At 37.1% G+C, this 22,541-nt stretch overlaps 1 protein-coding gene across 5 annotated transcripts in view; it reads right to left on the bottom strand.

The window, feature by feature from the left end:
* The window catches only part of PTPN12 (protein tyrosine phosphatase non-receptor type 12), a 73,472-nt gene that overhangs the window by 11,543 nt on the left and 39,388 nt on the right, over nt 1–22,541 (bottom strand). For all 5 annotated transcript variants that reach the window (XM_061366341.1, XM_061366340.1, XM_061366339.1 and 2 more), the window contains exons 7-12: nt 19,888–19,947; nt 17,402–17,544; nt 16,038–16,104; nt 15,348–15,425; nt 15,150–15,248; nt 5,833–5,918 (exon numbers count right to left, since the gene is read on the bottom strand). In XM_061366341.1, coding sequence (XP_061222325.1) covers nt 5,833–5,918; nt 15,150–15,248; nt 15,348–15,425; nt 16,038–16,104; nt 17,402–17,544; nt 19,888–19,947 — 533 coding nt within the window. The remainder of the gene's footprint in view (nt 1–5,832; nt 5,919–15,149; nt 15,249–15,347; nt 15,426–16,037; nt 16,105–17,401; nt 17,545–19,887; nt 19,948–22,541) is intronic.

Genomic DNA, 22,541 nt, shown 5'->3' with positions numbered 1-22,541 from the left:
CACTCTCCCATTTGATCAACTAGTAAACAGAAGCCCACATGTATACAAATAGCCCCCTTAGAGGTATGCATAGAAGGGATGATGCAGGAAATACTGCACAAGGCATCAACCCAGAAGGTTGTTTAAATCATCATACACAGCTGAATAGAGCTGTTGAAAATGTTCCCCATCAAATATGAAGTTAAATTTTATTCTTTCACTATTAAATGAGAGCTTAAAGTGATCAAATGAAAAATCCTTTATCAAAATCATTTTCTGCCTTATCGACACTGAAGAATGGCCATCCTCAGAAAATGAGATGCCCAAAGAGCATTTTGATGTTTTTTTATTTTAAAAGGAAATAGATGCCACCCAGGATTTCCCGGTTTTCTCTCAACATGTAGCAATTTTTCCTTTTTACTGACATCACAGTATTATTATTTCCACATGTTCTGCCTTGCAAATGATGTTTTTGTTTCTTTTCACAAAGCAGAAATATTGGGCTCTGTATACATTTAAGAGGTCTTTGTTTTGCAGTAGCTTTTTCTGTAACTCTTGCCAGAAAATCCTAGGCTTTTGGGGCTGCTGCATAACGCTTTCTTTGGGCACTTCCTTCGACAGCTGTGCTTCATAGACACTTCTGCCCCCAGAGACAGAAAATTATCTGACGATGAACTACTAATATTATTACAAACAACAGGAGACCATACAGTAAAGCCAGCTCGATTTAGATTACACCAGGAAGCCAATAGAAAGCTCATAAGTTAGGATAAGAGATGGAAAGGAGTCAGTGCACCAAAGAATGCCAAACCATTCGAGAAAGAGATGTAAGCTTTCCTGTATTAGATTTTTAAATTAACCCTGCATTGCTTTTATATATATATACACACACATGCACACACACAGAATAAAAGCATGCATTTCTCAAGTACATCTGTAAAATCACTCTCTGAATAAAAAGATGGAAAGCCTACTTGTAACGCCACCTTTAAGTGTCTCTTACATACAACTGCTATTGATAATCTTGTAATTCCACTACCTGAGCACCTCCTCATAAGTAACTGCATACAGAATTTCCCAAGGTGATCAAGGCAGCTTTTTCATATGCTTTTATTGCCACACGATCTGAGCAACGTGCTTACACGTGTAATGATGTAGCGCCTTACCAAAGACCTCAAAGTAATGACTTCTCACCTGTCAGATAAACCATGGATTAAGTAGTATTTTTTAATGATTTATCATAATAAAAAAAAATTATAATTTGCTAAAAGTACAATAATTTGTCAAAAAAAGCCATTCCACAGCATTCCACCAAAAAATATACATATGGCAAAAAACGCAACAAAAAAAACCCCAAACCCAAAGTGACAGCTATACTATTTTTGCCTTTTCTACAATATATTCTAATTTTTTCAATGTTTTAGAATCTAAGCCTTTCTAGTTTTAATGGAAAAGAGCTATATTATTAAAACAGGGCACCATGGGTTCAGATTTAAGTGAAACTTGGCCAGTGTTCAAAAGAGAACGAACCCGTAAGTAATCCATAGTTATTCTATGCAGCATATACTGTAGGTTTTTCTTTTCCAATAAAAGAGTGATGCCAAGGTCGTGGAATGCAGCTGCTATGCTCAACCAAAAATAGATACCAAGCTCTACATCCTCCCTCATAATTAAAATAGGAAAATGAAACTCCATGTAAGCAGGCTGAAGCTACACAACCACATTATTCTACTTAAGGATTAAATCACTGCCATCCACATGGAAGAAAAGCTGCTGTTCAGTGAAGCTGTCACAAGCTATACTTTTATATAAATTATCCGTAGTATAAGGATTGCATAAAAGTAACCATCTGGTGAATCTTTCTGGTAAAATTTAGTTACATGAGGCTTTATGGGTTTTTTTAATTGCGACATACAAATCAGAGACTGCTAAGAAGGAACACCAGTCAATGGGTTTTATCTCAGCTTTGCAGAAGATGCAAAGAGAGGGTCCTGCAGGGCTTGAAACGAAGCAGAAATACACATAACTCTTGAAATGTATTTTAATGTTATTAGATTGAAGTCCAAGCATCATCTGAAGAAATGTTTAACTGCCCCAGTATTTCACCTTTTTCTCTTCAGAGAGTAAGTAGCACGTGGCTCTTCATTACACTGCATACAAAAAAGCTGTTACCACACCTTTTATGTCTCAGTTTCCCCATTCTTTCACATTGCATTTGCACTTAGAAAGGAAAAGAATTTTCTATAACCAACCTGATTAAAATAAACCCTTTTTCCAAATACCTGAGAATGAACAAATCACATAAATATTTCAAGGACAGTGCCTTAAAGGTATTAAGATCTGCTATTTGAATTCTGAAGGACCAATCTTTGCTTCTAGATTCTAAGACTCAAGTTGTACAGTCATGTAAAATCATGTACAGTCCTGAACTGTAAATTTAAAACTTCATCTTTTTACAGTCTTATATCTAATAATAAAGTCAAAACTTACCCATACCCTTTTCCTGCCTTAACCTGAGAATGATTAGATGTGTTTAACAAAGAACTCTTTCCACCCCTCCAAGTCCTCCAAAGAGATTTAACACAGATATACCTTCAAGGTGACTTTCAGAAGAAGTAATCAGAAACTGCAAAGCTAAGCAATTTCCAGAGTTAGGTGCTGATGTAAGCACTCATGAGCTGCTCTTGTTTACCTTCCTAATAATCAAGGAGTAATATTATTTCATTTTTTTATGTTGACACGAAGTGCAGATAGACATTAAGCTAAATGACTACGTACACATATTGTACAGCAAATATGAATTACATTAAAGCATTACAAGATGATAAAGCAAGGCAATACAGTTCCAGAACCTCTGCAGAACAAGCGCAGCTGGATGCTTCACAGTGAGTGAATAAAAGTAAACAAAATTGCAATTTAATATTGATTTAATATCAACAGCCTTGTAACTTCCAAGCAGAAAAAGACATAAAAGAAGCCTCAAAAGTACAAACAGATGTTACACTTTGTAGCATTTATTCCCCAAGATACTCCCAGGTCAACGCAAGTACTAAAAAGATGAGTTATTCCTCTCTGAGTAAGCTTCCTATCTTACATTGTGTAAGTCTTTACTAGCATCTCATCCTCACTAAGACACGAGAGTTAACTTGATACTAGCTAAACTTTAAGAAGAAATCTACAAGTTTAAAAACAATACAGAGATGACCTCTCCCACCATCCTGTCACCCAGAAGAGACTGGTGAGCAAGCCACCTTTAGAGAAAAATCCTATAATGCACTGAGTGATCAGCCACTGAAAAGTGACATAGAGGAGATGGCATCATCCATTCCAAGCAGCCTCAGGGCATCAGAAAACAACTATCAGGAATAGGAAGCATTACTGTCTAAGCAAACATAACTTGGTCTGATAGCTTGTCTGAAGACAAGCACCCTGAGGTCAAGAGGTGTAAACCAATTCTCCTGCTCAGTCAGGAACATCTCAGGCAGATTGACCTAAAACCACACTGGCACACACATGTAGCCCTATAGCTTTATTAAAAGAACATCTGTTAAACCTTCCCTTAAAACCAAATCAAGTTTCTTTACTAATTACACATTCTAGAGCCACTACAACCCAACACATAAAAGAACTGAGAAGCCTCGTTCCTTTTCAAAAGTATTAGCTTTAGCAACTTGCCTGTAACTTCATCAGACAGAGCATGTACAACTCCAGTGCACATTTAGCTGGCAATCTAAAAATGTTACTGAACAAAGTATTTTAAGCAAGTTCCCAGAGGAAATTCTAAATCAAATTAAAAATGTGGGCTAAATCAGGCTGCTTCAGAGTACCTACTGAATGTGAGCTTATTGTTCAAGGCAATGACTCTTAGACACCGCTCGGAAACATTCACTACAGAAAAGATGCCGACAAATACTTAAATTAGTTTTACCAAGATATTTTTAGTCAGCAATGTAGAGAGAAATAATAGAAGGGACATGAAAAAAAAGTCATAAGAGAATGGTTTGGGGAAAAAAACCAAAGCTATAGGGAGCAATAAGGAGATGTATCATGTTTAACAGTTTCCTTCTCCGTGCAGGGATTAAATTAGAATCTTTCACAGATTCCACTCTCCCATCCTCCCCAGGAACAGGATGTCAGCTCATGCCAGAACATCGATGATATGCAAAACCTGGCTCTAAGTCCTGACTGAATCAGGCTGCAGACGTGTAAAACTAACTCCCCCATGAAATAAACCCATGCTCATTAGTGGGTATTGGGAGCAGATGTGACTAGCAGCAAATAAAGACTTTCCTCAGAAGCATCTTCCATGGGGAGTGTAATTAATTGTTTTCAAAAATAATGTGTTAGAAGAAGACAACCACTTTGCTAAAATCTTCCATTTATTCACCTCTAAGGGACCGATCTTCCTGCCAGTGCTGGCAGATGGGAAAGTATGAATGTATGGAAGCAGGGCCAAAAAGGACCAGGCTTTATAAGAGAGATTAAAAGATTTTAACTTAAAGCAACAAGAACAATGCAATACAGATATCAGACAGAACAGATGCATATTCAGACAGAACAGTTATGCATATATTATTATTACATGAATATACAAATTTGATTAAAACCTAGGTACATCTGAGATTGTTTCAAGAAACACTAATAAGGAAATTACTTATTGGACAGAAATCACCTCTAAGTTCAATGACTGAGTTTCAAGAAAAGCTTGGAACTTATCAAGAACACAGGTTAACAGCCTCCTCTGCCATCACCTTTATCTACATCATTGAATACAATTGAATACATTACCATCAATGCAAATAAGGTAAAAATTATATCACTACATAACAAACTGCCATTTGGTTGTGAAAAGTCCCAACTAATTTCCATCTTTCTTTCAATGTCTTATTCTCCTTTAACTTCTGCCCGACATATTTAATGCCAAGTTAACCATAAAATAGCTACTCATATTCCCACTACCAACCTGAACTTTGCACTACTCCAGTCTGATTACATTTTAAAGCAGTAAAGAAAGTATACTTTCCTGATACTACGGAATGTTATGAAGATAAATTAAGTGGCTGCTTGTTTCTCATAACGTTTTACAACTTAAGGAAACCCCAGCACTTACCTTAAATGTCTATTTAATTACAGGCAATGTAGCACAAGCAACATTACCTGTCAAAGTTCCCTTCCAAAAACTACTTAGGTAGTATAGGCACTTACTTAAGGAGAGCTGCTGCTTTAGCCATCTATCACTCAGTTTGGATACCCATTTTAGGCCAATGAACTCATTAGTTCAGATTTACTTCTGGCTTCCTTAAAGTCATCTACATATTTTTGAGCACTAGAGAGGGTTTTCTTTCACCTCTGTTGAATGAAAGGATGGGTGAGACCAGCTTTTCTTTCCAATAAGAAAAGCATTTCATTGGCACACTCTAGTCAATAGCAGTACTTGCCTGTCAGGTAACATTTTATTGAGTAAACAGATATATTTCATTATGGCTGTGCCTCTAAAAAGAGAAGGTTCAGTCATCATTGGAGCCTATTTTGAAGAATGTTTTGCTAGTATCACCGAACAGAATTAGAGCACAAATTAGATCTAACACATTTGACTACTAAAGGGGAATGCTTGCCTACCCACATGTAGTCACTACAAGAATGGCATATTCAGAGACTTCACAAAGATATTAAAGACTGTATTTATAGACACAATTAGAAGACTTCTATTTGTACTATGTATATTTCCATTTATAAATAGAAAAAGTAATCTTTAAAGACTTTATAGCATCAGTGGTTTTAGTCTACTATTTACTTATGAAGCATGTCAATCTGTCAGCTTAAAATATAAAGTATATTAAGATAGCTAACTACCTGCGGGTCCGTGGCGGCTTTGGTGGAGGAGAATCCTGTTTCTCAGCATCTGAAGAACTGACAGCATTCTCTGTGTTATTTTCATCCTGATTAAAAGAAGAAGTTTTCATTTATGGCTGTAAAGCTGAATCACACAATACTTAAACTGAAAGGCCCAAAGATCTGCAATGATACTTGAAAATAACACCCAGCAATATTACATATCATACAGATCACTTTCAAAATTCTACTTAAATTCACAATATTATTTTATAACTTCAACTTTTTCTAACAACATTGTTTCATCTGTAACAAAAAATTCTCAGAAGCTCATCTTTCAGGTTAGAAGTAAGCAGGCTCCCTTTTGCCCTCCAAATTATTCACATTGAAAGCATTTTTTTCCAGGCAGCCTAATAAACTTCACCTGCACATCCACTCCATTGAAGACTAATGTACAGTCCAGTAAGGAAATGAGAATTTCAGCTACTGTAAAGTGACAAGATTTAACACAGTGTTCCAAAACACTTTAAAATCATCTCCCATTTGCGCACAATGAAGTTTATCTTACTCAGAAAAACAAGAAGGTTTTTATTTCCTTTTAGAAGGACCATAAGAGATATATAGATTTTATATATGTATGCATTTTTAAATACATGTATCCATCCACATTTATAAATATACATATATAACATTGTTGTGTGGTAACCCAGGCAAGCAGCTAAGCACCACACAACCACTCACTCATTTCTCCCCCCTCTCCACCTCCAAAGGGATAAGAGGAATGGCAAGAAAACTTGTGAGTCAAGATGAAGTTGTTTAATAAGCAAGGGAGAGGTGGGAGAGGAGAGAAAGAAAACAAGCAGAAGTGACACAGAAGCAACCACTCACCACATCCCACAGGTAGACTCCTGCCCAGACTGTTCCTGAGCAAAAAATGGCTAACCTCATCTAAATCACTTCTTTTCCTCCTAATGCTGTGCGCAATGCTGTATGGTGTTATGGAATATATCTCAGGTTAATTTGGGTCATCTGCCTGGTTGTTCTCTTCCCACTCTCTTGAACACCCTGTTATTCACTGGGAGGGCAGATTAAGAACCAGAGGTGGCATTGGCACTATGCAAACATTGTTCAGCAATAGCCAGAACATTAGTGTGCCATCAGTAATGTTATGGTCACAAATCCAAAACACAGCATCTTAACTCCAATGCAGCCAGTACAAATACATATAAATGTATATGTATAGAAATAAAAATAGATCATACAAAGGTCTATATATAAACCATATATACCATTTCCATACACATGCCACAGCCAAAAGTCCTCTTTGGTTTTGTTGGATCTTCATGTTATCTTGAATTTAATATGTATTTTACCTAACACTTTTCTTTCAGGAGCTTTCTATGGTTCTATCACTCTTTTGAAAAGCAGTATTAAAGAACCACCACAAACACCCCAAATCTGTGTCATATATTTCAAAGCACAATGCCAGGTTCATACAACATGGTCTACTATCTGCCAGCCTACCTGTTCAGGCTAGGTGACAGAGACTAACCTTCTCAGTCTTATGAAAGAGAAGGGGAGTCCCCATTAATTTCAGTTTTAAATGTTGATAATTGCATTTGAATTTGTTAAACAGTTTCAGCTTTGGAAGATAAATCACAACTAACACTCAGCAGGTTAATACTCTCACTTAAATTTAGATCCATTAGTTACATGGTTTTCATTTCCACAAGTTACCATATCACTGCCTGTTAGTGTGAAAAGTATTATCAAATTCTATTCCTCAGTGTATTAAGTAGAGCTTTTCCTGTGAAGAAAACGTACTGAATCTTTGGATCTTTCTTATTGTTCTTCACTAACCTCCCCCATTAACTAGCTGTCAAACACAGTATTCCAGAAGTACTCCAGCAGAAACACCCCATTGTTCCTGTATCAATGGCTTGTGTTAGCCCTTTCAGGCAAACAGGGAGCTCATTGTCCTGCCGACCATAGGCTCTAACTATCAAGTTCAGACTTTCTGAGCGAGATTCAATTAGCAGATAAAAGCCATTTAAGCTTAGATGACCACAACTGAAGCTCCCATTGCAGTCAATCAAGTCTGGCTGGTTTTCATAGAATCATAGAATAGTTTGGGTTGGAAGGAACCTTCAAAGGTCATCTAGTCCTAACACCACTGCCATGAGCAGGGATACCTTCCCCTGGACGAGGCTGCTCAGAGCCTTGTCCAACCTGACCTTGAATGTCTCCAGGGATGGGGCATCTATCACCTATCTGGGCAACCTGTTCTGGTGTTTCACCACCCTCATTGTAAGAAGTTTGTCTCATTGGTTGGCTCTCAAAGTGTACTGTGAGCTGGGATTTTATACATTAATAGGTCTTAATAATTCAAAACACAGAACAAGCCTCTTTTTTTTTTTTCTAGTCAGTGATGGAACGAAACGTTGCCATGGGACATGGACATCCAAACCTCTACCAGCCTTCTCTCAAGAAGACAGAAAAGCAATTTCAGCTTTTTGGCATCAAGTGACAGGTGACCATACAGACCATTTTGCTCTCAACATACATGAAAATGAGTTTCACTACCCTCATTCAGGCAGAGTACCATTCTGAAGGTTGGTGCGAAAGATGTTGCAGCTCACAGTATCCAACAGCATCAGCTCAGTTTCCTGCTCAATGGCTGTGTCATGCTCTTCTCTGCTTCCCTGAGCAAAGTAAATCCCTCCCTGCTTCCTTGTGCAAAGTAAACTCTTGAGTCTCTCCAATATGTAGCCCTTACTATGGATAGCACCAAATGCCTTGATACTGTACTAAAAAGGCCTCCTTTAAACATAAGCACGAGCAACCAGGATTAGCAGCTAATGCAACTGGACCCTGAGAACAGGGGGCTGTTTGCCTTGTTTCAGCACCACAGCACATCCATGTTTCATAAGGCAAATAGATATTAGGAAGAGTGAGACTCCACAGGAAGAGCTCCTTCCCCTTACCACCAACTTCTCCGTCCTACAACAGAGCAGAAAAGCATTCCCATTAAGTTCCACCCACATGGAAGTCTAGAGGAACAGAGTTCTTATTTATGCACTCAGTTTTCTAAGAGGTACTGGCAAGGGAAAGGGTGTGCCTCTTGGCTGTGGCGTAGACTAACGTGTCCAGAAAACAAACCAGCAGCTGCATCCCTGTCCCTCTATGTTTGTAAAGTGAAGCGTTAGTGAATAGAATGTTTCCTGAGATATGCTCCTCTCCCAGGTGGAAGAAAAAGCCTATTAAAGAACCTAACGTATGTTAAAATTTTTAAGCTCTATGTATACAGCAAGAAGCTCTTTCTAGCTGACACAGGCAGAAGTAGCTGAAGAGGCACTGCCATCTTTGCTACTAGCAATAAAATGTATAGATACATCTCACAAATGTGTATAAACTGTACTGCCTGAGGCACATACACAACCACGGAGAGTTTACAAAACCAAATAACACACAAAAACCAGTACTTTTAAATTCCACCCCAGAAGAGAAGTAAAGGGTTAGCCCCAACTTCATACATTGGGAAGGCTTCAGGTAAATATGGGTTCAAAAGCTTTCACTTCTGCATTAGGATAAAATCAGGATCAGTTCACTTTGTTCTAGTTGTATTAAATCAGGAGCAAGAATTATGGAATTATTGTCACCGAACAAGAGGTTCTTCCCTACTTTGCTTAATTAGCTCAACACATTGATGTTTCTGTGAAGGTTTCATTTACTTTCAGACAACTCATTCCCCAGTAAGTGAAGGATTTTTACTTTTAAGGTTGAAGATTATATAAGTTTAAGACAGTAACCAAATGACTAAGCCATGCAGGGAAGAAAACTTTATGCTGCTGCAGCATTTTTCAGTAGTTATTCTCAATTAGTACTGGATCTCTTCTTGTTTTTAATCAAAGAAATACTGCTTGCTGAACTATCTTTCACTTGGTCTCTGTTCTGTGTCACAAGACATAGAGAACAACCAGTATTTTCAGCACCCTTGAGTGATACCTACTCACTCATTTCCCCTTCTGTCATATATCAACGTAAGTGAACTGGAAAACATGCAGAACGACTAGCATGGAGCAGAACAGAGGAAGCTCAACTGTAGAAGTGAATATAAGGTATTCCACTGGGATGACCACATCCATCGAGATGAGCAGATGGCAGTACTAAGGAAAAGCCTTCCAGCCTCCCTAATCACAGCTTATTGGCATCAGTCAACACACTCTTGCTTCTCTGGACAGATGTTGAATTCTCAGGCAGAACTGTTTTATAAACTATCAGCTTAGAAAAGCTAGGACAACATATATAGTTCATGAGAGTTATCGTATAGAATTAGTCTTTTAGAAACACTGATTAACAAATGTGCAGTTCAGCCAATTAAGTGTTCAGTGCAGCACCCTGCTTTCTTACAGAAGATGCTTCTCACTGTAAGAAAATAGAAGCATTAACAATATGTGGGTAGACAAAATAATAAGAGCTTTTGCCAACCTTTACCGCTATATGCACCAACTGCTGAACAGTTCAGGAGTTCCAATGTCCTCACTGATTTGAGGAAGCAGTTATTCAGGACAAGTGAAAATGCTCTTAAGAATTTCCAGGTATTCTGTTAAATTACATACATACATACATACATAAAACCTATATATGTGTATCTATGAAAGACTACAGTAACAAATGAAAAGACCACAAAGTCAAGTACTTAGAAGTGTAGATTACATCTACTCCACAACAATACAGAGTAACTCATCTTCCTGTGGTAATTCAGAGGAACAAGGAATTCTCATGGCACACACCATGTCTTAACTCAACTTGCTAAGGTGACCTAAATTGATCTGTCATCTCCCATAGGTGGGTCTTTTCCCCACACACTTCCTCCAATGGCTGAATCACCAACTGGAGCTGTCATTAACATCGAGCAAAGAGAGTACCACAGTTTCAGACTGAGATTTCACAGGCATTGCCTACAATTCAAAACCTCTTGCCCATGGACTGCAATGCATCATTTTCTTTTGGAACTCCCAGTTGAAATATTTAATGTCATTCAGAAGCCTTCTGTGCTGGTAATGTACTAGCAAAGTTACTGCAAAGACTCCTCCAGAAGTAATCTTATGGCTTCCCTTAAAAGGAATTGAGGCATTCCTATTCCCTTATCATAAAGCTGCATGGGAAACAAAGAGCATCAGCAGGTAAGAGGAGAAAAACTTCAGACTCAAACAATGCATTCAAATGGTGCAGATTAAATAAAACTTTCCAAGCATAGGCAACAAGATAAATGTGTCTGAAGACAGACGATTTTTAGAATGCTATACGGCCAAAAATGTCTTTCCAAGCTGCAAAACAGCAGACAATTTGAACAGCAAAGTCTTTTCACTTTGAGTTTCCAAACCACTAATGTTTTGAATATCAATATTCTTGCAGCAGTCAACTCCTCCGCAGCTTCTAAAAGTGCAATCAAGCACCGCAACAGAATCCTGTCACTTTCACAGGAAGAAATGCGAAAGACACTTGAACTAGCAATGCCATATTTTGGAGAAAGTATCTTAATGCAAGATAAAACAAGAGGGATAAGGATAAAACAAGGACTTGCGGTACTGTAACATGCTTGTTACTGTCAGAAGACAAAATTTAACATGAAACATCAGCAAAAAGATAGTAATCTTTCTGTTCTTTGTCTTCTAATCAATTTTCCTTTTTCTACATACAGAATATCCAACTTGACAGAATTTCATCTTATTTGGACTTTCCAAGACAACCATAGTTCACATCATGGAAGTGATCTGACGTCTCTTAAATAACATTCTATTGATACAAATGTAACTGATATCAGATGATCAAGACTAATCAGGTCACATACGTTTCAAAACTTCCAGCCACAAAGCCAAATGTAGTATTTTCACAGCAGCACTAACAAAAGCAATGCTGGCAAGAAGCACACAGTTGTTAAACTTCAAGTACATCACAATATGATGAAAACATTTAGGGGAAATCGGGTCGAGTCCAAGACTCAGTTTCAATTTCATTTGATACTCTATAAAGAATCCTACTACAGGGATATGGGGATAGGGGGATAGTTCTGATTATCAAATTTAGCATCTGAGTCTTCCTATCACAAAAAATTGCTTCTGAGCAACTTTGTCTTTGCCCTGAAATTTGGCTACTGTGGGGACTACTGAAAGTGCTATGCTATCTGACGAAAGCTTTTCTTCATATAACTTAATTTGCATACCTTGTATTATTTTAAGCACATTTATAGTTCTATACGTTCACAGTATGCATAACTATATGGTAAGAAATACAATGACTACACTATACTATGTCGTATGTGCATCAGACTACATGGCTTTGAAATAGTCTATCAAATTGTAACAGAAATTCTAACCCTATTGTACATCTATTTTCAAACACTTCATGTGGTTTTCTTCTTGACTTTTTACAGTATTGTTTCTAGCAGGGCAAAGCTGGCAAGTTCACAGAAACACATGTCCAGGACTGCGTCTAAGCTACTTCCCTATGAATACTGCTACTTGTTGCCAATCAGATTACCTTTTTACTGTGATGTTACTGGCAAACATTGCTTACAAAGCTTAGATAACTCAATTCATTTCAAACACTGCTTGAAATGTGAAGAGCAATTGGACAACAAAACCATGAAACAGACCCTACAGAGTACTCCAGCTCTTCAGATTGCTATCAAAATATAACAGATGAAAGATTAAGGAGAATTTCCTCCTCACTTCAGTACTATCTCCAGTATAACTAACAGTAACATATCCAAAGCAGGCATGTCCTTTTATTTGGCATTGTTACCACTGAATATAATTAAAACATGTACACGACTTCACAGTTGCTGTAGCATCTGCAGGCAGAGTGAGACCTGGGAAGGAACCTTAGGATATTACCCTGTATTTAATAAAAGTTATTAGAAAACTTTCTGCATCAGTTTGTCTCCTTTAAAACAAGCAAACATTCTGGGATGTGTCTTAGTTAAAATACTAACTAGAACATTTCTGCGGAAAACCAGATGTTATATACAACAGATGCTACATAACACCCTTGGAGGAAAAAAGGGAGCATATTCAGAACAGCAAACACACAGTCCCAGCGAGCCTCAAAGTTCTGAGAGTGAGGTTACAGCTACAAGCAGATATTTAACCAGGTATATGGGTAGAATACCATCTAATAAAATGAAAAACAGAAGCTAAGCTCACACCAGTTCATTCCCCAAAGGCAAATTTCCTAACTATCTAATGGATAGTAGCAAATTTGCTTGCAAGTACCAAATTCTTAGATACAGGAACTCTTCACTTATGAGACTTTTAGTCCTCAATTCTCCTGTAGAAATGTTCAAGTTAAAATATGAAGAAGCCTCATTTCCTAGTGTAAAAAAGGCTGCACCTAGCTGGATTTAAAGATTCATTTTGTCCCATTTCCAGTACTGACAAAAGGAAACTTAGAGAGAAGAATAAGGACAAAGCAGACATGCAGGGATCCTTCTCCAGGATGTTCTCCAACAGTTTGCAACTGTGGAATTTCACAGGTCAGAGGTTGGGCAAATTTATGAAAGAGGATTCCAAGATGATGAGATATTCACCTCAAAGCAACAGGCTTTCTTTCAGTTTCAAGGAGCTCTGCAGTTTCATGTTGCATGGAGGACTACCCCCTTTTATATTAAGCCTGCCAGGTATCATCGATACCCTTTATAAAAGGTTAATAGAAATCAGCTTTTTACTGTTACTTAACCTCTACCTTATCTAACTTCTGCCATTTCTCTTCTAGCTCAATCTGGTTGTGCTTTAGATGAAGCCTTCTGACACCTTTGATCCTTGTCCAAATTTTTAACGCTTGAATTCTGTAATAGACTTTTGAGATAAGCAGAACAGATCTACAGACAGTATGCAAGCTGCAAGGTATCCAGACAATGACATTATGATCTCTGCTCTTATTGGTTTCTAAATAATTGTTAAAATTTAATTTCCTTTACAACTTATTGATTATAACCAGAACCATCTCCAAGCAAAACTCAAAACTCGCTCTCCATGTTCAGATTTTTTATTTCTTGTGTCTCAGCCTCTGCACATTACCTATCCATAATTTATCTGTCCTTGTTTTATTACTCAGTCACTCAAATCCCATTCAGTGTTCTGCAGACAGCACTTGCCTTTGTTACAGACATAGTATCAACATGCTGTGTCACCTCCTTATTCAGATGTTCTGGAAAACGTGCAAATAAGAGACAGTTTGGATTGACTCAAGACACAGGTCAAATCAAAGTCAAATAACCAGTAGACTGATCTGCCTATTAGTTTATGACCAAGAGTTGAGTAATTTGGAATCACTTCTGTACAAAGCTAATAAATCTGCACAATCCAAACCCCATCATGCTCATTCCTCAAAATAAAATGAAAGTTCACAGGCTAACTATGCTGAATATCAAATCTGTAACACATTAAAACAGCCTGCCCCAACCATACTGTGTTTAGTCCATCAGGTTTCTTACCATGACTGAAGACCTCAGAACTATTGCATGTACTTCAACACAACATATGCGAACCCAGTCCTGCTCAACTACATAAAGGCTGTGCTGGACCAAGACCAAGGCAGTACACATCAGCACGTAATACCCTAGTCTCAGCTGAAGAGTCAGATCAATGCTTATCTATGGGTTTAAAACTGGACCCAACACCACACCAGGGAGAAGGAGGAAAAGAAAATGTCTATGAAGATTTTCCCTTTCAAGAGTTTAACCTAAACATGGAACAGATAAAAGTAACCTATATATTTTGCATACACACAGGTGCATGTGTTTATTTATATATGAACGCATGTGTATATAGGCTGGAGTTTTACTTTTTATATAGTTTATATATTTTATTTTATATATGTTCTTGCTCTGTATCATGGTTTAACAAGTAATTTGTGGGAGGTCAGGCTTAGGCATAACTTCATGTGCTGCCAATAGATCAGAACTGGAGTAAGTACTGCCAATCAAAGCAACAATCAGCTGTCAACTACTGCCACCTCACCAAAGTAAGGGCACATTTCACAGTTCAAATATTGAGTTAGACTCCTACATTTCATCTATACTATAATCTTTTCTGTTACTTCCCCTTTGCAACTGCATCTGGTATATCCTTTAATTATCTGATCCAACTTTTACAACCAAGTCCTGAAGTGTAAGCTGGGTACAGGCTAGCTGTCCGTACACAGCAAAACCCACTTGTAGACCAAACAAGTTCTGTACGTGCCTTAACACTGTTGGACATCTAACTTAAACTAGACTTTACAGAGAAATCCAATCAGAAGCTAAACTAACAACTTCAGAAGGGAAAGACACATACCACTCCATCTGCAATCTTCCAGTCCGCACAACTTTCATACTTCTGCAGTTGCTTTTCAAACAGTTGTGCTATGGCTCGATGGACGAGTTCATACTGCTCCTGTGGTAGGGTACCAGATAAAAATTAGTGCATGAGATCTTTACACAGAATGAGTGTATATTATCATATGATAAAGATTAATCTTAAAACAAACCATACCTTTGTCTGCACTGCAGAATGCCTTTGTGTCCTCATTTCCTGTATTAAATTAAATACATTGAATTCTTCAGGTATTTTCTGAAATACAGAAGGAAGTCAATTACATTGATGTAACTTTGTCAGAACAGCAATAGAAAAGCTGTTAGACATTCAAAAGTATGTTTAACTTTTACAGCTAAACCAATCTGTCTTCTCCACATTGCATCTATTCAATGCAGATGCCATTCCAGAACTGGTTTTAAACATTTGATTTAGACCACATGAGAGCAGTTCAAGTAATTTGAAAATGAGACACCCAATGAAAGAGTTAATGTGATATTGCAATATTAATGATGCTTCATAACCTGAAAAACCCACACTGAAGTTACCCCTGTATATATGAAATATCAGGTTTTAGGAGCTGCAAGATTAAGCAGAGATATTGAAAAAGCTGAATTAAAAAAATCACTTTATATTGAAATGTTAAAAATTAGAGTATTACAATCACTTTTTTTTTTAGATAAAAACTTGCTGTCAAAGGGAAGTAAGTTCATGCTAAAGCATGAATGCAATGAAACTAAACATCCAACCTGTCAAAAGAGTTCTGTAATATCTTAAACATCTCGCCATTATAGAATGTTTGGGAGCTCAGTCAATCACCGTTATGAAATGATGGAATGCCACAAAGTTTCTTCTCTTACGATTCCTTACCCCAGCTTTAAGCAAATTCCATGTATAATCTATGGCACAGATGGCTCCTGTTCTTCCACACCCTGCACTATGAATATAAACAGGTGTGTTAGAAATCATTTTCACTGGTTAAAAAACACACTATAAGCTTTATTTCCAGAGTCCACATGAAAAAGTAAGTATCTAAATACCTTTCATGTTTAGCTCACTCAACCCAACATAAGTGTCTTAAAAGAAAAATGAATTGGCAGTGCAAAATGCAGAATGGAGCATTAAAGCTTTTAATGCAAGTATTTTATGGAATTGGAACCGCTACCACGAAAGATGCTTCAATGCTGACATTTTTATTGCCCTTTTCATCACATTATTTCTAGTTACCAGTGCTTCAACAGCAGGGATTTTGTCCAAGTTTAATGGAGGATATGTTAAATGGCAAACCAGAATACATTTAAAGACTTCCACATTTTTCTGATTTAGCGTCATGTCTGTATTTTCTGCTTTTTATCTTAACAGCTTAAATCTAAAAGCTATTAAAAAAGACAGTGAACAACCACTTATTCTTCCTACTGAGTTTCTTTATTTTACACATAAAGAGTTATAACGTATGCATGTTTATTACATTATAATTATACTGTTGTAAAGAATCAACCTTCACAACTGTATTGACATTCAAGAGAAACAGGACAAAGTGAAATGGATTTCAGGGCTAAGCAAAGTTTTTTATGGTTTTAGACCTCAACTACTTCTTAAGAGTATAATCAAGCTCTAAAGAGTTAAGAAGCCCCAACAATTTAACACTTCCTGGCTTGTAAATCTGAATTCAGTTCTTTTGACATATATACATTAACTTTTGTTGCTTTAAAAAGTATTAAATATCATAAGCAAGAACCTTTGCTTTTGTGCTCAGAAGCAAAGGCTTACCAACCAGAAACTACAGCCTGCTCATTAGAGACCTTTTTTTGTTGTATTAGAAGGCAGACAGAAAAGTTCGTAGGGAGTGATGCACCTGCTATGAAGTCTCTCCTACTGAGAATGAAACCTTCACTCCCAGATCTGATTTGCAATGATCTTCAAAGTCTGTTTTGTCCTAATGAGGGTTTAAATGTCTTAAGAACCACAAAACATTTTCCTTTTCAAAGACTAAGACAGAATATCAATCAGAAAAGAATTAAACTGAAATAGAAGCAAAATTTCACTGTGGCATGAGTTTAAAGACAATGAAGGCTGTACGATTTTGAGCCAAGTTTTGACACGAAGAAACAGAAATATTCCTTTCTAGAAAACAAAAATTGATTCTCAACCAGAATTTATCTAACTAGTGCATCTCATACCAAAAGCCTAAACTTCAAAGAAACTTAAGTTGAAAAAATAAATATATCTGATACCTGCAATGTATGCAAATTGGTACATCTTCATGTTCCTGGTATTCTCTCATCAAGCTGATCATGTCCAGAATAGAATCAAAAGACGAAGGGACATCATGGTCAGGCCAGTTAACATAATGAAATTGGTAGACACTACGAGTCTCCTAAAGGATGGGGAGGGAGAAAGGTGTTAATGATAATATGCATTTGAGGAGTTTCTATGAAATAATTAGCTCTATGAACCCTCAGTTTCTTGCATAATTAAGCATGCACAAGCAAAGCCATTTACTGTATTAAAAAAAAACCCCATAGCTTATACCACTTACAAAAGCAAAAGGGAAGTTCTGAAGTAGTAGTACTTTGAGTGGTGACTAATGCATAAGAGAAAGCGCTACGGGATACTTCACAGAAGACCCTGTCTGTAACATATGGGTTAAAGGACCCACAGCTTTGCACTGTGTTAAAAGATAGTCTGTCCTTACAGTCTTAAACTTTGAAGGAGAGAAAGACCAAATCATTTTTCAGCATAGAAGCTGGAATAACTTTGTATATTTATGAACTTCAATTTCTTTTGCATAGAATTTGGTATGATTCTCCATTGAAAATTTTATAGAATTGGCAAGACTTTCCATTATTCTGGAAAACCAGAAAGTGAACTTAGAAGGGTATTATGTTACACCCCAAATATGTATTTTCCTCCACAGGTCAAGGCTATGCTTAGAATTTTCAAAGTGAGATGAAAAGTCTGTAATTCATTACCAAAGTATGTGCCCACAGAAACGCTGAAGCAAATTTGCTAAGTCTGAAGAAAGATCATTTTATCAGCTGCGTAGGTTAAATATCAACATATTTTGTTAATCCTTTCAGTTACGTTACTCCTTAAAGGAATGCAAACTTCAGGATCTTTGAAAAGAACAATAGCTCTAACTATAGCTTTCTTTTTATTACTTAGTTTTTATGTAGTACACAGTCATTCTATAAATATTAACCAGAACAGAATTCACAGAAGCAGCTAAACATTATTTGTATGTATAGTAGATGCAAGCAATATTAGCTGCAGTTTCTGAAGTAACCAGTTATTGTATCCACAGTTTTTATGCAGTCCATTTCTGCTATCTAAAGTTTCATAGCATGGTCAGGTATGAGCATTCAGGACATACCAACAGAAAAGAATTGATTTAGAGTTCATGAATCCTACTGCAAGCATCTAACAAGCTACTCCAGTAAAAGATGTACCTCTCAAAATCACCTTCCTCATGATTCAACAGTTTTCATAACTGGTGTAATAGTAGTTGTTGAAATGGAACAAAGCACTACTAAACAAAACCTAACCATAAGTGAGACTAACCTGTAGTAAATCATTTCTTAATACAGGATGCCCATTAAAAAGACATTCTGTAAAACAGACCATTAACCTTCCTGGTTTTGCAGGACAGCTCTACACTTGTCTTTATTTGCTGACAGTTGTTTTTCAGAATAATGAGGTTACATCAAATCTGAAACTTAAGTTTGCAAGAAAGGCTTAAATCATTCCTTCTTAACACTTATGTGAGAACTCAGGTGCTTTTATTTCACTGAAAATATGACAACTTTCACAAGTAACACATGGTTTGTTAAGTAGGTCTTATGTTTTACAGTAGTTTGTGTCTTAAATTTTCACAATGATGAATAAATTCAATTTTGTTCAATTATCCATTTACAGTTGCCAACTTAAATAGTGTAAAGGAACTGCTTTACCAAAATACTTGTCGGGTAAGCAAATTCTACATCTTGGACACTAGAATGTCAAATCTTCAAAAATTCCAAAGCCTTGAGCTCACTTTTAAAAGGACATTTCTATCTTGACCCTTGAATATATTACATACAACTCCCCCATGCAGAAGTTTTCCAAGCAAAAAGAGAACACAACTCATTTAGTCAAGAAATTCCACATTTCTTGTATCTCTTTCCATTCCAAAAAGAGTAACTTTTTACAAGCTAGAGTGAGAAACTTTGGAGAAAATAAAAAGAGTTACTAAGTCATCGTCATTCTGACTTCATTTTTATTTGGCAATACAAATATATGAGCAGGCATCAGAAATATCTTTTAACATTGTAAAATCCTCTTGACAGCAAATTATAGGGCAAATTCTAAGAAGCACACAGACTTTATCCAAAAATAAGCCAACCAGAAAAACAGGGTCTTTTGATAAGTTTGATTCAGTTTGTCATCATGTTTTCAGTTGGGGTAAACTGTGAAATTCTCCTAGGGTGACAGAAGCTTTCTAGTTGTTAACATATGGTATTGAAGACCATCACATAACTTTGGCTAGCCAAGAACTTACATAAAAAGACAAGGGAAGAGTTTCACTACTCTTTTCTTATATACATCACTTCAAAACTTTATGATTTACACAGAGTCAGCACATTAAAGGGTGATGTTACTTTCATGAGTTTCCCCCACTGTATCATTTTAGAGACCTTTAAGCAACCACTAAAGTTGAGACCAGAAGTGACTGCATACTTACATTTTGAAATTCAAGTAATAATGTTCTAATGAAGTAATCTGTTCTTGCTTGCTCAGCTTCCTAAACATGAAAACCAGTAATGAATTGGGGGAAAAAAATAAATATATGTCAATATGCAGCATAAAGGATATAACTAAAAAACCAAACTTGTATGTCTTTAATTTATTGGTTTTGTAGCTACAGTTTCCCCCCAAAATGGGCAATGAAGCATTGATTTTAAAAGAGCAACTTACCTTGCTACAAAAAAATACTGTGGAAGATGTTACTTTTACTTAAAATAAAAATGTGAGTGTTCAAACCAGTGTCTAGCCTGCTCCTGGAAGTATCAATAACCTTGTAAGAGTATTTCAAAGTACTTCTGTTGTCTTATTTCTCCATACATTCATTTAATTTACAGATTGCCTCCCACAGCCATCCTTCTGGAGTACTTCTGCTGTATAGACTTCAGCCTCTTACCACTCCATCCTGTGACATCCGCTTTCATTTTTCTCCCCCTTCTACTGCTTTCAATTAAGGGTGCATCTGAATGGATCACTGTAATTATCATGGTTGTGGCCAAAAAGCATAGCTTCTATGCTCAGAAAATTTTAAAATCTGCCTTTGGAACACCAAGGACAATTTATACTGTAAACACCAAATAATATTGCCATACATAAAACGTCAGTAATATCACAATTTGAAGATGCTTTTACAAGCTTAGCATTATAGCTTCCCACAGTGAATTTAGGAGACTTCATATGTGCTTTAGAATCACAGAATGGTTTGTGCCAGAAGGAACCTTAAAGCTCATCCAGTTCCAACTTCACTGCTACAGGCAGGGACACCTTCCACTAGACCAGGCTGCTTCCAGCCCTGTCCAACCTGGTCTTGAACACTGCCAGGGATGGGGCAGCCACAGCTCCTCTGGGCACCCTGTGCCAGTGCCTTAGCACCCTCACAGGGAAGAATTTTTTTCCTAGTATCTAATCTAAATCTCCCCTCTGTCAGTTTAAAGCCATTCCCCTTTGTCCTGTCACTACATGCTCTTGTAGAAAGTCCCTCTCCAGATTTCTTGTAGGCCCCTTTAGGTACTGGAGGACTGCTATAAGGTCTCCCCGAGCCTCCTCTTCTTCAGGCTGAACAAGCCCAGCTCTCTCAGCCTGCCTGTCTGTCACTTTTTGCATACCTATCTCTACTAGGAATATACCATTTTCCATCAAGAAAACGATTGCAGCACCTTGCAGATTTAAAGGAGATAGTGCAAAGCTAGCAGCAATGGAGCCAATATATACCAGTGTACACAACATATCCAGCTGAGAAGTCAATTACAGCATATATGCAATCCCTTTTCACAAACACTTGCCAGGTATGTGACCATTGCTCAGTAGATACTGGGCACAAAAATGCCCCATAAAAACACAATCCCACAAGACAAGTTTTAAATCAATTTAAAGTAGGAAAAGACTTCATAGACTAAAATTTGTAAGTACATGCTTTCTTGACAAGATGAACTTGAAACGTACTTAATTCTTAGTACACTATTTCAAAGCGGGATTAAGAACAGCTCAATAAACTGACATGCTAGCTTCTTCTGAACACCTTAAAGCACTTCAGGTAGAAAATAGCAGCAATTCCTGTCCAAACCCACATAATTTTGCACTAAGGAGAAGATAAAAACAGTTTTGAAATCAATTTGGAACAGATCAATTCCACTGTTTTAGAGTAAGTGAACAGCTAAGGCCAATCATGAACTCCAGAGTAAAAAGTTCACAGTAAAATCACTTATGCTGAAGTTAATTTCTTCTATGTAAGTGGTCCCCTTTGTGAAATGGCAATTGCACCATTACTTCTTTTACTATCCCAGCTTTCTCTACTGAGGAAAGATGATTGCAAAAACCCACTGGGGTTTCTCTTGTGTGATGCTGAGATGACAAGTGTCAAAAGAATGATTACTTTCAGTTCCCTGCTGTGCTGGTGTAGGAGATATCCACAGTCCCTCTTCCCACCTATTCATCTGCCAGAAATCCTTACGTGAGCATTTATGAGCATACATCAAAAGTGGAAGAGGCTCCAGTAGTTATGCTCAGAGATCGAAACTCCTGATAACACTGACACAATGTGCCATGGAAACATTCAGGTTTCCACCATCTTCCTGGAATCATGGCTTACTTGACAGTTACCCCCCATGAATTCTCCAGGATAAGACTGAGATCTTATGGTGATCTGCTACTTGGTTTTGTTTTGACTTTAAAAGCAACAATAGAAGCAAAGGAAGTAATTTCAAATAAACCTGTATCTGTTACCAATAGAAAGAAGTTAAAAAAATTAGGAGCTCAGTTTCCATTTTCTTTATTCATGCTTTCATAATTAACTTTATGTAAATTAAGGAAAATAACCTGTTCCAGCATTACTCTCATTTCTTATGCACACCCAGAACACACAAGTCATAACAAACAACTGCATGAATATTACTTTACTTCATGAGCATGGTACTGACATTCAGAACTCCATCATGTAAAGCTAAAGATACACAAAAGATACCAGACCAAGGCAGACAGATTCTCTACTTAAAAAATTAAGAAAGATTCAAAACCCTACACAGCTTAGATACACACACTGTTTTCCACTACACTCCTTTGAGAGTCTGCCTGTAAAACTTGGGACTGAACAATTAA

This window comes from Neopsephotus bourkii, unplaced genomic scaffold (genome assembly GCF_033783945.1).
Source record: "Neopsephotus bourkii isolate Nb327-2 ecotype Australia unplaced genomic scaffold, CSIRO-AGI_Nbou_v1 NB_1328, whole genome shotgun sequence".
Taxonomy (NCBI): domain Eukaryota; kingdom Metazoa; phylum Chordata; class Aves; order Psittaciformes; family Psittacidae; genus Neopsephotus; species Neopsephotus bourkii.
The sequence above is the reverse complement of the archived record's forward strand: the minus strand, read 5'-3'. Positions and strand labels throughout refer to the sequence as shown.